This window comes from Poeciliopsis prolifica, unplaced genomic scaffold, assembly GCF_027474105.1.
Source record: "Poeciliopsis prolifica strain line A6 unplaced genomic scaffold, Auburn_PproV2 SCAFFOLD038, whole genome shotgun sequence".
Lineage (NCBI taxonomy): Eukaryota > Metazoa > Chordata > Actinopteri > Cyprinodontiformes > Poeciliidae > Poeciliopsis > Poeciliopsis prolifica.
The window spans coordinates 5942141-5957373 of NW_026562413.1; the positions used below are offsets into that span (position 1 = coordinate 5942141).

Below are 15233 nucleotides of genomic sequence, written 5' to 3' on the forward strand. Positions count from 1 at the left end.
CTAGATTGCAGTTGTGCTACCAAATGTGTTCAATTTGTACGTTTTGTCAGAGTATAGCCACTAATTTTTGTTTTATTTGTATTTTGTGTGTTTTGGATCCAACATAAAGTAGTTCATAAATGTTTAAAGAAAAGGATTAATTTGTACAGATTTATATTTTATAAATATCAACATTTTAAGTGCTAACTCTACTTAGAGTTAGCACTGAACTACAGACATTACCGCCAGTTTAAAGGAGAAAAATTGTATTTTCAAGTAATTTTCTGAAATAACTACAAGTGATGGTTATTTATACTATAATTGTGTGTTTGCCATTACTGGTGAGTAGTTCCAATGTAACATCTTCAGTTATATTCTTATCAAATTGTTGTAAGAAAACGTATCTATTGCCAGACTTTAACTATTACTTTGTGATCTTCTTAGAAACTAATAAACCTTCTTAGACTTTAGGCTTTTTATTTTATTGGCTAGATTTTAATATGCTCAGTTTTAAAATTCAGTTTTATGGTGCAAGTTAAAGCATGCAGTAAAACGTTCGTTCTCCCCTAAATGATGCTGCTTTTACGTTCCTGCTCATGCATCCGGCCGCTGTGGTTCACTTTACAACTTCTGGATCTGTTAATCGGTGCCTCTAATGTAATGAGAGCTCAACAGTGGTTGCATTGGTGCGGCTTGATGAGCTGGGAGGGAGGAAAATGCAACCGCAACTCCAGTCTGAGGGCCTTCAAATCACCAAAGTGTTGGTCGGGCTGTGCAGGCTGCTGGTTTCAATGATTACCAACCCTTATCGTTCACTCTCCTCACTCTCCTGGGGAGTCAGCCACGCTGGAGGAACATTTCTGATCACTGATAAACGACAACAAAAGTCTCAAAATGTAGAGAAACTGAAGCTGAACACAGATATTTCTGCAAGCGGCCAGGAGAAGGACAGAGTGACTCAATAAGTCGGCTGACAATGGCAGGGATCAGAGCAGAGATCCCACAACCAGCAGCTGAACTTTGCGGAGCGAGTAAAGGCCAAATGATCGCAACCCTGAACATGGAAATGAAACGGAAAAACCATTGAATCCATACAGAAACGCAGACGTTTCCGACCATTTCAAGATATACATCGATAAAAAAAAAAAGAAGCAACATGAGATAATTAAGAAGAAATGGGTTAATGATACTTGTTCAACCGAGAAGAGAATAATTGCTAGCACATTTGCCCGTCTTTGATAACAAGTTTCTTAGTTCTGTTGATAGACATCAAAGATTCACCTGCATCCACAAGCAATGTTTTTACTTCTCCTCCTACTTCAAAATGATGTGCTCCTTTATGTTGCTCTAACATTTAAAATAAATACGCTGGAGTTTGTATTTTGCTGTAACATAGCAAAATGTAAAAAAACATGGAATATTTTTTGCGAGGCTCTGTGTGTAACCGTGTAGGAATGTGTTCAGCAGTAGGACCGTGTGAGTTTGTGATTGACAAAAAGCCCTGCAGTGCTAATGGTTGTAGTGACAGATGAACATGTGGCTCATTTAGAAGTGTCAGAAGATAATTTATCCAGATCAGGCTTTGGGTAAACAGCCAATATCTGTTAATGAGATCTCTTCATTGGTTTTGACAGTGATCAAATAGCCCTCATCTCTGGTTCTTATTGAGCCGTTTCCCAGTGAACATCATTAAATAAAGTTTAAGAACAAGCGATGGATTCAAAGCAGTTTTGATCTGTGTTTCTGTTGTCCACTCTGTGCAAAGATCTGGGTGCAGATTCGATCTATGCGTCTCCAGCAGCACCACGCATTTATACTCGACGGCTTCTCCGCGTCGCGATTAAGCTGCCACGTTTTATGAAGTGTGTGTGCATTTGTTTGACAAGAAGTCACTTTTTCTCCTGTTCCAGACACACAGAGACTCCTGTCATGGAAAAACTCTCGCTGCGGATCGGTTTCCGGGCAGCGACTCTGTGGAACAACTTTAATTACATCAAATTCAAAATGTCCTGTTGAGGTTTTCCTTCTCTGTCTTCGACTTAGGAGGGAAGCAACGAGGTGGGCGCCGCAGGCCCGACCGGCGACTCTGAGATCGGCAAGGACCGCAGGAATAATCTCGGCTTAATGCCCGACTTCAGTGGGAACACGGTGGACAGTGGCAGCTCTGCTGCCCAGCTGCCACAGAAGAACATCCTGGAGAGGAAAGAGGTCCTAATAGGTGAGTAAGAGACAAATCACCTGTTTAGAAGAGCAGAAAACATTCCCACGTTGCCTCCTGGATTCTTTTTCTGCTTCTTTCCGGGGGGCTGCTAAGAAGAAGTAGCATCACCATAACTTTCACATAGATCAAATTGATCACCATGCTGCTTAGCCCCATTTGATCCAACAAAAAATTCTCCTGTTGGGTTCAGCGACCTCTTTTCATCCTCCCCCCCCCCCCACTCTTTTTCTCACCTTCTGTTTCCTTTGGGCAAATCTAATTGTTTTTCCAAGCATCCCTCCTCTTCTTCTTCTTATTTTTCATTATTATTATTATTTTTTACTTCTTCTTACCCCAAAGAGATGCTGTAGAAAATGAGGGAGCAGCCATCTTGCCTGACCTGACTGGCTCTCTGTCTCTCCTTCAGCTCTTCTGATTGGTGGACTGCTGGCGGTGGTTTTTGCTGATTTCCTGGTCGTTGGTAAAGAGCAGGAGGCAACAGATTTTAGATTAGACTTGTGCGCTAGACGTAGAGCTGTGTTTATGATTAGTTTTCTGGCTTTTTTGTAGTGAAAGGGAAATTGATGCTGCTTTATCTGGGCGCATCCATCCTGTTGGGACTTGTTCCTGAGATGGTCCCGGTGCCACCGCTGAACTTATTGCTCCAACTAATGAAACCCAGGCTGGTTCCTCGTTGCCGTTTAAAATCAGGCATTAATACTGCTTGGGAGCTCAGTGGATAAATTATTGTGGTGGGGGTCTTATGTTCAGCGTTAGCCAAAGTTTGGATTAAAAACCACAAAATGTTTCACTCCAGAAACGGATAAATGTCTTTATATTTGTAAGATAAATATTTCATTTAAATGGTCTCTGTTTTAACATCTGCAGCAAAGTTAGAGTTGAATTATTCTCTATCTTGTACGCAGTCCTGCTTCTAAAAAGATCTAAAAAGTTAATCCTACATAAGAAAAAGTTAATTTATGTAACACTTTTTACAGATAAGAATCAAAGTGCTTCAGGGAATAAAACGTCACAGCGAAACAATTCAACTAACATAAACAAATGAAATTACTGAAAAGAGAGGGATGAAAACAAACATGGCAAGGAAACTACGGAAAACAGTCAAATCGAAGGTTTTCATTAATAAAAGGGCCTTCAGGTGTTTTTCCATAATAAGATAATAGTGTTTATGCGGCGAATCGACACAGGATGTTTGTTTCACAGTCCTGAGGGCATCGATTCTCAGACATTGGATATCTAGTGCGTGGGACAGGCAGTAGCCTTTGACTTGTCGGCGTTAGTTTCAGCAGAGCAAACGCATAGGAGCTCAGCCATCCTAGCAGGGTTCAGATGTATACATACACCCACACTAATGGTTGACCCTTGACAAGTTCCACTTTAACCACAGCCGAGAAGCTTGCGGTGTAGTTCTGGCTGAATAGCTGACCACTTCTCTTCTGTGGTAGAGTTTATTTAAACTGGTTGGTTTCCAGGCACTGACAACGTGGTGTAGGTTAGAAGTTTAATGCTGGCCCGTTTTATCCCTTCATAAACAAGTTTTGATGCGTTTGGGATTGTTATCCTGTTGGACGCGGCACTGTGTTTACGTTTTTCTTGTCGGTATCAGACAGTAAACGGGTTAGCATTTTTGACAACGACACAGGAATCACCAAATGCTCAAACCCATCATAACGCCACCTCAAGAGTTGAAGTATTAGCTTCCCACAAGGAGAGGCCCAAAGTCAGAGAAGTGCAAGAACCAGAGAGGTATTTCATCAAAAGACAAAGATTAGGCTTTGAGAACTCTGTGCCAGCTGTTAGCCATGTTGGTAGCATCATGCTAATGGTGTCTTTCACCACTACAGCTGTGTGATGCTTCTCCAACTGCAGGCTTCATTCATTTGACTCAGATGTTTTGGAGCAGGGATGCCTCTAGAAACTGCAGGACAGGGGCTCTTTAGACCACCGAGGAACATGGTGGAAACCGAGACACAGCTAGTCATTTTAACGGGACAATGACCCCAAGCAAATATCAGAACTGGTGTTGAAATGGATAAAGAAGGCAAATGTTACACTTCTGAAATTGCTCTGACTTTAATCCTGTTGAAAATTTGTGGACTACACTTAAAAGCTTCATGTGTGGCAGGAAACCAACCAGTTTACATGAGCTCTGGAATTTCTGATGATAAGAGAAACTTGCTGATGTCCAACTGACTGAGAGACATTTATCCAAGATAAATGAGGGTGTTCAATCCAGATTTAACACTTCTGGATGAGAGGGGATCAAATATGGTCCAGATTTTAAAAACCCCCACCTTGGACATAAAACTGGATTATAAGCTGTTAGTCACATACCACCTAAATCTGATCAGCCACCCCTGGTATACAACAATCGTTTGTTACGACCATAAGTAGATGATAAAGAGAGCTAGTTTTGGTGCAATTGACAATTGCATTTTTATTTTTCTAAGTCTTGTGACTCCCACTAAGTCGTGCCGCCCTCGGCAGAAAGCCATCTACATAAACGATTTCAGATATAATCTTGACTTTACAAGGTTTCGCAGAGACCTGACCTTACTAGCAACAACATAAGAGTGACTGGATATCAGATAGATTCTCTTTCCTTTTCCTTCAAAATAACAAATTATTTTCAGCTTTGGCCTGGACTCAAACCATTAATGACAAGAAAGTTCCTGATTGCTGTCGACCAGGAACTGATTTGTCGCTCTCAGTAGCAGCTCGGTGACGTGAGGCGCTACAGGTGGAGAAATTAACACCAGCCCCATTAAGTTCAGCTACTCCTTGCAGCTCTGAAGAGATGCAATTTAGCACAGAGCTGTTGCAGCGGAGTGTGTCTGCTGGCACACCCGGGCTCATCAGTTTCCACTTAGCAGAAGGTGATTGTGATGCTACGGTAGATCTGCTGTGCTGTCAGAGCAGCGTAGGCTCAGATAGGTGCAGCTTTCAAGACTGAAATTACAGATCTGTTTCTTTTCTTCTCCTTTTTTCTTTTTCTTTTTGGTTTAGCCGTGATCGTGGGAGGCGTGGTGGGCGCCTTGTTCGCCGCCTTCCTGGTGATGCTGCTGGTGTACAGGATGAAGAAGAAGGACGAGGGCAGCTACACGCTGGAGGAGCCCAAACAAGCCACGGTCACCTACCAGAAACCCGACAAGCAGGAGGAGTTTTACGCATAACCCCTGGATGCTGGGGCGTCGCACCTCACACCGGGCTGGGGGTGGGGGGAGAAAGAGTGAGAGAAAAGTGAAAGATACTCTAAAGCGCTCCCCCTCCTCCTCTTCCTTCTTTTTCTTCTTCTACTACTACTACTATTACTCCCCCCTTCATCCCGCTCCTCCCCTCTTATCTCCAAAGCGTTTGAGAGCACCTTCTCTCTGGGGACTTTCTTTTCGATGAAAACGACAAAATAAGGACAAAAAAAGGACAAAAAATTCAAATATATTCAGAAAAAAAAGCAACATACACACAAGATGTTTTTAAAGTAACTGTTGTTAATATTCTGCAGATTCTCTTGTTCTGTATGTGAGGATATGATAATTTTGTAAGAAAAACAAAAAAAAAAGACATTCTCCTAATCTGTGTTTTCCAGCACAAGGAAACAACCGTCCCCCCCTCTTTCTGTTTTTATGGAGCAAATAAAAGAGAGAGGAGAGGAGGGGGGCGCTGAGAAGAGGAAGCCACGACTTCACAGAAGGTGGGGCGTAACTTTGCCCCTCGTTTCCCCCTCCCATAAAACAAAAAATAAAAACCCCAAACACCGAGCGTCTGGTTGGCCGGGCAGAGTCCAGGGTCAAAGGTGAGAGGAAAGGTCTCTTTTGTGCCTTCCGTCCTTTTTTTTTTTTTTTTTTTTCCTTCGGTGCTCAGATATTCACACACTGACATGAACACAGGCATATGCACACACACGTCTGCACACAGACACCGGAGTCTGCTGGAAAGTGGCTCTGACCTCTTCGCTCGGCTCGGCCAACCAGAAAACGCCGCGCCGTGTTTCAGTCGCATCGAGCTGGTAGCCCTTCTGCTCCTCTGGGCTGTACAAAGACTAGTTATTGATAGTAGTAATAATAATAATAATCAATAATATATCAATGCTTCAGGGCTGGATGGTGAGGAATTATTGTGATAATTATAATAATAATAATAATAAAGTGGTAACAATAATGATGATGATAAAACTTAAACAGGAGGATGTTGTATTTAGCATTTAATAAAAAAAGAAAAAAAAAGTATATATGTAAATATAAACGTATCCTTTCTGGCATCACTAATCATCTGCATGATCTATTTTTCTTTTGTTTTTTTTTAATCCATCACGTTCATCATCACCGTAGACGAGCTGTGCTCTTGTCATGTGCACGCACACACTCTGCACACACAGATAGAAACTAGCTGCGCATTAGAAACAGGCCACACAGACTTCTAATCATATCATCCGAACACACGTCGCAGCCGCCGTCGTCGTGACCGAGCGAGGTCAGGTGGTGTTACTGATCAGTTATCAATCGGTTTGGTTCGTTTTGTGTACAAGCACAATTACGGCGCCTTGCAAGAGTATTCATACCCCATTCGATATTTTCCTCTTTTTGTCATTTTACACAGGCGAACGTCTCTGTAACCTTACTAGGATTTTAATTCCAGAGTACTTTCTTTCTTTTTTTAACTCTTCCTTCAGCAGTAGCTTTTTTGCTTGTCACTTTTCCATAAAAGCTTTGTGAGAAGCTCCACTAATTCTTTATTTTTGACACATTCTCCTGTAGATTCGCCACAAGCCTCTTGGCTGCTTCCCTGATTAATGTTCCCGGCCAGTTGTGGTTGACCTTCCACTCATAAAATACATGAAAGTTTATGGCAGGCAAGCTGTAAAAGTTTGATGGGTGTGAATATTCTTACAAGGCGCTGTACATGTACAGTCTTTGTGTCATCCGGAAAACATCCGCCCTCTCAAGCCGTCTGCATGCCTCGCTTTTTTTCTTTTGTTTTTGTCCCATCCACCGCTGATCGGCTCTCGGTTTGAGGACCGGAGATGTTCAGAAGTTGCTCCCATGTGCACTGAGTCAAAAAAATAATGAGAATAATAATAAAATAATTAAAAAAAAATCACTACATTTGTTGGTAAATTTTTGTTAAGTGATCAACCTTCACCCGCCGTGGGACCATTTTGAGGGGCAGACGATCGGGGATCCCGACTTCGATCTAAGAGATTGTAACAATAACCACACACCAGTGCGTCTGGGCCAGTAGCTTCTCTTATACTCAGTACTGTAGATTAAAAAAAAATGCATGGGAGTCAAAATTATACTTGTCTGACTGTACGTGTGGATTCCTGTGTGCGCGTGTGTATATTAAAAATGAAAGAGGGGTGCGTTAAAGTTGGAATGTACTGTGGTCGAGAGTGTGTTTACCTACTCCAGCAGTTCTCACGCTCTTCCACAGATGGGTAGCACACCTCCTCCACTCCTGTGCGTTAAGTCACCTCCCGCCCCCCTTCACCAGTGTGTGTGTGTGTGTGTGTGTCTGCACCTAATCTGAACCCGCCACCTCGCCTGTAAGCGTGCGTCACCTTGGTATTTCACAGCAGCTCTTGTGTACATGACACTAGCCTGTCCGGGTGTGTATGTGTGTGTGGGGGTGATTTGCATGCGTTTCATCTGCTCATTGCTGAATTTGGGGCCACTCGTCCCTCAAAGTGGCTCTCGCACATGCTGACTGTGTCTTCTCACTGTCTGTCTGGCTCGTCTACCCGTCTGTCCGCCGTGGGACGGATGGACAGACGAGGCGCCACTTTGTCACAGGCAGGAATGATCTAAACACGTACTGTCTTTTCTAAAGTGACTGTCAAAAAAAGTCGTGCGTTTGTACCCATCTAAGCCTGCGTAGCCAAATAATATGAGTGTATGTGTGTGAGGGTGAGACTGGAGATATTTGTGTACGTGTGAGTCTGGGTGTAGATGTGTGCGTGTCTGTGTGAAGCCCAGTGGAGGCTACACTCCTCTATGTTTGCTGTTCCCATTCCTGTTTTTATACATTTGCATTTTTTTAAGGCTGAGTTTCTGTCATTGGCTGAGTGAGCGAGAGGAGGCGGATCCTCCACGCCACCGCCCTGTCACTAATCTGCCACTCTGTTCCAAATAAAAAAAACGACCTGATTGGGTAAACGTGTCCTCTCTCGTCTTTTTACTGTTGCTCCTTACTGAGTCACGTTTCAGTTTTAGTATGCAACTTTTATAAAGAATATATTTTTTCATATTTCTTCAAATTGTCTTGACAGAATGGAATAAGTCTGATAATCTGGGGAAACATTTGCCCAGTGCTAACTAGAAGCAATCAATCAAAGCCATGAGGCGGGCCTTAGCGCTGTCAATCACAAATCCCTCTCATCCCCTCTGCTGCTGCTACAGTTGCTCCGCATCTGCAGATTCTGTTGTGAACAAGTTGTTTCTTCGCTAATAGCACATTGAGCAGCGGGTACAATAGTCGATCGACAGCCCTAAGCCCCTCCTCCTGGCTCTTATTGGTTGTTTTATGTCGGGAGTGGTGCATTTCTTCAGAGGCAATAATAGTTCAGAGAAGAGGTGAGGAAGGTCAATCTTTTCACAGATTAGTCTCATAGCTTATCATCATGACACAGTGATGGTTTTAATAAATGTGTAAAAACATATTAATTATAAAAGTTACATACTGGAGTTTTGAAGGTGGATCTATAATCTACCCAAAAACCCCACTGGTTTAATCTCTGACTCAAAAATCACAGAGGTTCAAAATCATCTGATGTATTTACTTACAGTGGCTTTCAAAACTATATCCCTCTTTTTTTTTCTTCAAATTTCTCACATTAAAACCAGTAACGTAATTATTATTTTTTTTGACAGACGAAACTGTCAAAAAAGTTTCGTCTGTCATAACATAACATTAAAAACATAAAATATTAAAAAATGTATGTTATATTTCTATAACATAAATTATAGAAATATAAAGTGGAAGACAAAAGACACTTTTTCTCTAATTACAGCTGATGGTTTTCGTCCAAGAGAAGATTTTTTTGTAAAATGGCTCCAGCTCAGTCGGACTTATTCCTTTTAAATCTTAGAGGTTTATCAAAAAGAGAAGTTTTTTCTGATTAGCAGACTTTGATATAATCTTCCGACATTGTCTGAAGCGACAGTTCCCCAGGTTTCAAATGATTCTTGGAATGCTGACAGTTTTCTGCTCATTTACAGGAAACGGGTTTAATTTTAAACGGTTTCGTTCAAACCTGATCTTGTTTCAACCAAGTTTAACAGAAAACTTGGCGTTTGCTTTAATAATACCTAATTTGATGGTTTAGGAGGAGTTTTTTCTTTCCACAGCAGAAAAGGAATATTTAAAACATCATATCCTTAGGATGAAGAAGAAAATCCAGCAGCGGTCCGACACAACCTGAGAGCTGGGTCATCCTTCAGTTCATCCATCTTCAGACTGCCAAAGCCTCATCATAAATGGTCTCACTGGACGATTAGCTGTCAAAAAGTGATTCTAAAGGAACGGGACGGATGGCGGAGGTGGAGGGGTTGGAGGTGGAGTATGTCGACTTACACAAGGACTTTCTGTCATGAATTGGGCCGCATTTCAGTCGGCGTTAGGGATCGTGTCAGAAATGATGGACTCGTGAGCACAGATAAGTTCTGTCACATGTTGATCCAGCATGATATGGAATATATTTGAATGGCAGCAGTCTCCCTTTCCAGAGCAAATATGCCGTGGAAATGGGGAAAATGAATCCCCTGGCGTGACCTGGTCAGTTTGAGAGAACTAAAAATGAAAGGCAGCCAAAGTATTAAAAACTTCAAGATCTGTCCACGACATCTCGGAGAAACTACATTATCCCTCGAGTTATTGAAGAAATTCCACGGAGAAAAAGCTGAGAGAATTGTTCGAGAGAGAAAGACTCTGTTTTACCTTATTCTGGAAATGCATAAAAACCAAACGCTCTCCAATAATTGCGAAACCCAATGAGAGAGAAGTTTAAGAACGCCACAACAATTTATTTGTGCAAAGCTGTGTATAAAATCATACAAAATGTTGAGAAAACCATCAAAATTTACAAAGAAATGTGACAGCAGGCCTGTAGAAGTTCATCCTGGAGCTTCGGCTGATGATTTTTTACATATATATATATATATATATATATATATATATGTTTTTTTTTTTTTTACCACAAATTGGGATCAAGCCCTTTTTGTTCCATGTGCAGCCAGCATCTTAATCAAAAACATCAGGCTGCAAGATTATGCAAAAAAAAAAAAACTTTTCATACTAAACACAACTTCAGACAGACTTCATTTGTGCCTCTGCTGAGCTAATTCCCTCACAAATGCACCATTAATCAGAATGCCCAAACTAATTACAATGTAATTAACCTCGGGGTGTTTGAGCCTCTTAAGGTCACCCCAATCAACCCTTGCTTATTGTTACATCTTTTTTTTTGTTTCATTAGATAAAAACTATTTATGTACATTCTGTAATCACCAACACAGCTTCTTTTTTAATGAGAAATTTTTGCTATGAGTGCCTTTCAAACTCAAATAGCGCCGTGCTGCAAAAACCTGCAAATGGGTGAAATAAGTTTTGTGCATGAACGCTGCTGTTATTGAAGCGCCATCCTAACAACTCGGAAATTTGGGGAAATTTTGCTCCATTTCATTCAGATGGCAGAAAGAAAGAAATGGTTTCACACAATCTCACTCTTCACATTCTTTCTTATTTCTTGCGAATCCTATCATATAAGTGTAAACATATTTTTACTTTATGCTTCTTAAAGTTGATTTTATTTTATTTTTTTTATTAACCTAATTGTAATATGCATGCCCTTTTTGGTTGACATGCTGCATTGATATGATACAGAGGCTGATATTTCTCTTCAAAATGGGAAAGATAAGAAAACATGGCCTCTCAGGTGAGGGATATGATGCATCTTCTTTCTTTAAAATAGTCCTGGAAGCTTGGACATCATGGATCCTTTTAGATACCTGCTGGACTGTCTCTCATCGTGTCTGGAGAGACCAACATGACAATGGATTACCAGACACTAAAGTGACCTTTCTTAGATCTTTTCCTACTGGACTAAGTGTAACCAATGACTTTTGATCAGACTTTTGATAGCGTTAGCTCTGCAGCTGATCTGTTCATGTTTCACATCAACATCTGCATCTCTTCTGCACCAGCGGAAGTTGTTACAATCCCGGATAATTCTGAGTAATTATTTTTAAAAAAATGTTCCAACAATTTGGTCTAGGAACTCACAGATGTTCTTTGTCATATAGTGGTATCAAATTTCAGTGCTAAGCAGTCGAAATGAAAGGAGACGCCGCGCAAGATCAAAACTACCGAAACAAGAAAAACTCAAAATGAAATGAACCCCATGCAGAAAGTTTACTTGCAACGTGAAGGCAAGTAAAATCCAACTGTCCTGACCTCACTGCTACGTCGGTGTTTTTGGTAGCGCATTCTTCCTCGACAAGTCTGAAAACCAACATGTTTCGATTCCTTGCATCTCCGCTTCCATCTGACAACATGTTCCGCTCGCTGAGATCAGGAGAGTCTCCCAGAAACGCCTCCAACATCTCTTAAGTCCATGTAATCGAGAGAACAAGCTATCAACATCACAGCTCCTCCTGGTTCCAGTGGAGGCTGCTGTCAGTGAGCTCTGCGGCTTATCCACCAGGACATTGTTACTGGAAAGACATGCAACTGCTGAATTATTTAAATGTCATGTCTTCCCGTGCTGACAGCATTACAAAGGAAACTCCATTTGTATTCATTTTGCTTTCGTGGAGAAATACAGTGGGAAACCTGAAGCGAAGAGCTAAAACTGCAGCGCGTCTTGCAGAGCTTCGTGGAGTCAACGGTGCCTCGCAAAAGTGTCCACACCCCTTCAACTTTTCCACATTTTTATCATGCAATGACCGAAAATGATCAATGTGTTTTCCTGAGGTTTTGTGTAATGGACCAAAGCAAAGGAGTGCAAACGTTGTGATGCATTGTGTTCAACTATTTTTACAAGCAAAAATCTGAAATGCGAGACGTACATTTGTATTCGGCTTCCTTCCTTCGCTCCGAATCCAAGCGTGTTCAGTCCATCATCTGAAAGTGAAGAGTGCGTTACAACAGCAAATCTATCAAAACATGGCCGTCCGCCTGAACCGGCAGGCGATGCCGAACAGATCATTAATCAGAAAAGCAGCTAAAAAAAACCCGCGCTGGCAAAATCTAGAGGAATAAAGGGATTGTGAACACTTTTGGAGGTTATAATCCTGATCGAACATGCGTTAGTTGAAGGAAGTGAGTTTCTCCTTTGTATTCTCAGACTCTTTGAGTCCCGCTCAAACTTTATGCTGTGAAACATCAGATAAACAGGTTCTGGAAAGATACAATCAAAACAAACTGCCTGCCGATACAGTTCTCCCCCGAACCTCCCTGTAAATTCACACGCCAGCATTAACTTAGCCTCTAAACCTCTTTCAGTTCACTGATAAGTCCCTCAGCTTGTGTTTCTCTGCAACAACATGCAGGGCGATACATCTGAATGTGGGCCATCACAGTCTCTTTACGCCAGACTTAAACACATTTAACTGTGTGTTGTTTCAAAGCAAGGAAATCATTCCTTATATCTCTCACTCAGAAAGTCCATGGGAATGTGTGAAAACACTGGAAAGAAAATCAGTCTTTTAGTATTCACGTTTTAAATGTTCATGACCACAACTGATTGTGGCATAGAGGATTTGAGGAAGACGAACTGTGCTGGTTTAGGTAGGCGGGCTGCTCATATTTGAACATGGCTCCAGAAAACCCTGACAGGATGCATCATATATGAGCCGGTCCTGTTAGTGAGACGCCATGGCTCTAATCGGTGCCCCATCTGGTGGGTAAGAGAGGAACAACTACAATGTGAGGAGGGAAAATAGCCCAAAGCTGGCTTTTTTGGCTGCATCTATTAATAACTTAGATGCAGGATTGTTGAACATAGAAATGCTCTCCACTATGCTGAGACACTCTGCAGGTACCGTTCTGTTTTTTGGGGGGTCGCCATTTGACATTCTGGGTCGGGGGAGGAGAAGATTTGGTTTTACTATCAGATCTGTTGAGTGTTTGTATCATTTCCGATTTCTACAATGGGTTAGATCATTGGTTGGTGCAAATGTAGACCAAGCAACATAAGAGAAACATTTTTTTTTTTTTAACGTAGATGGTTCATTGAGCAAAGAGTAAAACCAAACAAAAAGAGAAATCTTTTAGATTTTCACATTTTCTGACTGTATGGTGATGAATAGAAATACCTAGATGGATTTTCTCCCAAAATATTTGTGCATATGTTCTGGTGAGCAAATGAAAGACTGTAATAATAAATCCTACAAAGACTTGAATGACACTAAACTCTCAACTCTTCCTCCACCTGGAACCATGAGTTTCAGATTAAATGCAAAGTTAACGTTGGGCTGAATAAAGGAGGCCTCCAGACCACAGAGTAACATTCTGGGTTATTTTCACTTCTGACACTTTCTGAGGATCTGCAGTGATTCCACACAGAAAACGCTGCAGTTGTAGTCCTGTTCGTCTGTGTGTGGCTCTGGCTTCAGCTGCTGTCCACACCTTTTGTGAATCATCCCCAGACTGTTCAACCGATTCACTTCGCAATCCTTTCACTGGTACACTTATTGCTCTTGCTCATTTTTTTTTCTGCCACACTTTTTCCTTTCACCCAATCTTCCATTGATCAGTTTGCGTACAGCCTTCCATGAACAAGCAGCTTCTTCAGCAGTGATGACTTTTTGAAGCTCAGCCTCTTCCTGGAGGAGGGTGTGAGAGACGAGTCAGGTCTTTGATTATGTAGGCCGTCACATAATGTTGTTTTTTTTCTTCTTTTTTGCTGGCCTGATGTAAATTTTAAATTTCCAAGAATCTAGAATTTTTCATAAGTCAAATTCATTAAAGGAAAATTAGTAGAAAATAAACACTTGAAATATACAAGCATGTGATTAATCTAGTAAAGAGTTCACTCAAGTCAACATGAAAGGCTTGTGACGTAAACAAACTACAGCAGCAGCGTACAGGACTTATTTAATCTCTAAACAAATTAAACTAGTAATATATCATCCAGATGCAAAGACAGTGGTACAAAAAAAAAAAAAAGATAAAAAAAAAACAGAAAATCTGTGTTTCATTTCTTTTTTTCTTATCTGTTTTTTGCTAAATATATTTTTGCAATTCAATTTTAGAAAACTTTTTTTTTTTTTAATGGTGTCTAACTTTGTTATATTAAAATATAGCAATTACACAAAGAGCTGTTGTCAATTAGACCAAGAGCTCTGGTTACTCTCTGATATCGATACTTTTATTTATTATCTTTTTTTCCTAAATCGTTCCAAATGTCATAAAAACATTTTTTTTTTGTGTTTCCGAACAAACCATCTCGCCTCAACCATAAACAAAGTTCATGGGCGGTGAATCATTTCCTCCATGATTGGCTGCATCGGCTTCGCCTTCACCTTTCATGTGACCACTTCCTGTTCCCCCCAGCGGAGGCCTAATCAATCAATCAGGCTCGTTAAGGCGGACCCTCGTTTCCTCTTCAGCTGAACTCCGTGGACTTGACCTGCAGCGCGTGACGATATGGACAAGGACGGCGACTTCACTGAAGGTTTCGGTAAGGACAATCAGCCCGGCGTTTAATTGTTTTATTGTTTAATTGGCTCGTTTGTGGCGTTTTTTTTTTTTGGGGCTCGTCGTCGTCACTTTCCACGGCTGGTTTTTGAACTTATTTAAACCCACAGCGTCTCCTGTGATGGTGTTGCTCCCAGAGACACTTTAAAAGCCGCGTTATTAACATTCCCGACCCGATGTTTGGACACGGGGACAGGGTCGGAGGTTTTAGCAGCGGGAGCTAGCAGCGTGGAGTTAATTAACCGACAGGTGAGGCGGCGCGAGGCGCGCCACACCTGGGACACTAATTGGGTCACTGCAGCCTGCGGTTTCTCCTGAGGAACATCAGTCATGTGTAACG

General features: G+C 41.4%; 1 protein-coding gene across 1 annotated transcript in view; it reads left to right on the forward strand.

Moving 5' to 3' along the window:
* sdc3 (syndecan 3) overlaps positions 1-8356 on the forward strand; it is a 46166-nt gene extending 37810 nt beyond the window's left edge. Inside the window, exons 4-5 of the mRNA XM_055053804.1 lie at positions 2023-2197; positions 5207-8356. Coding sequence (XP_054909779.1) covers positions 2023-2197; positions 5207-5373 — 342 coding nt within the window. The 3' untranslated portion in view covers positions 5374-8356. The remainder of the gene's footprint in view (positions 1-2022; positions 2198-5206) is intronic.
* Positions 8357-15233: the final 6877 nt, after the last annotated feature.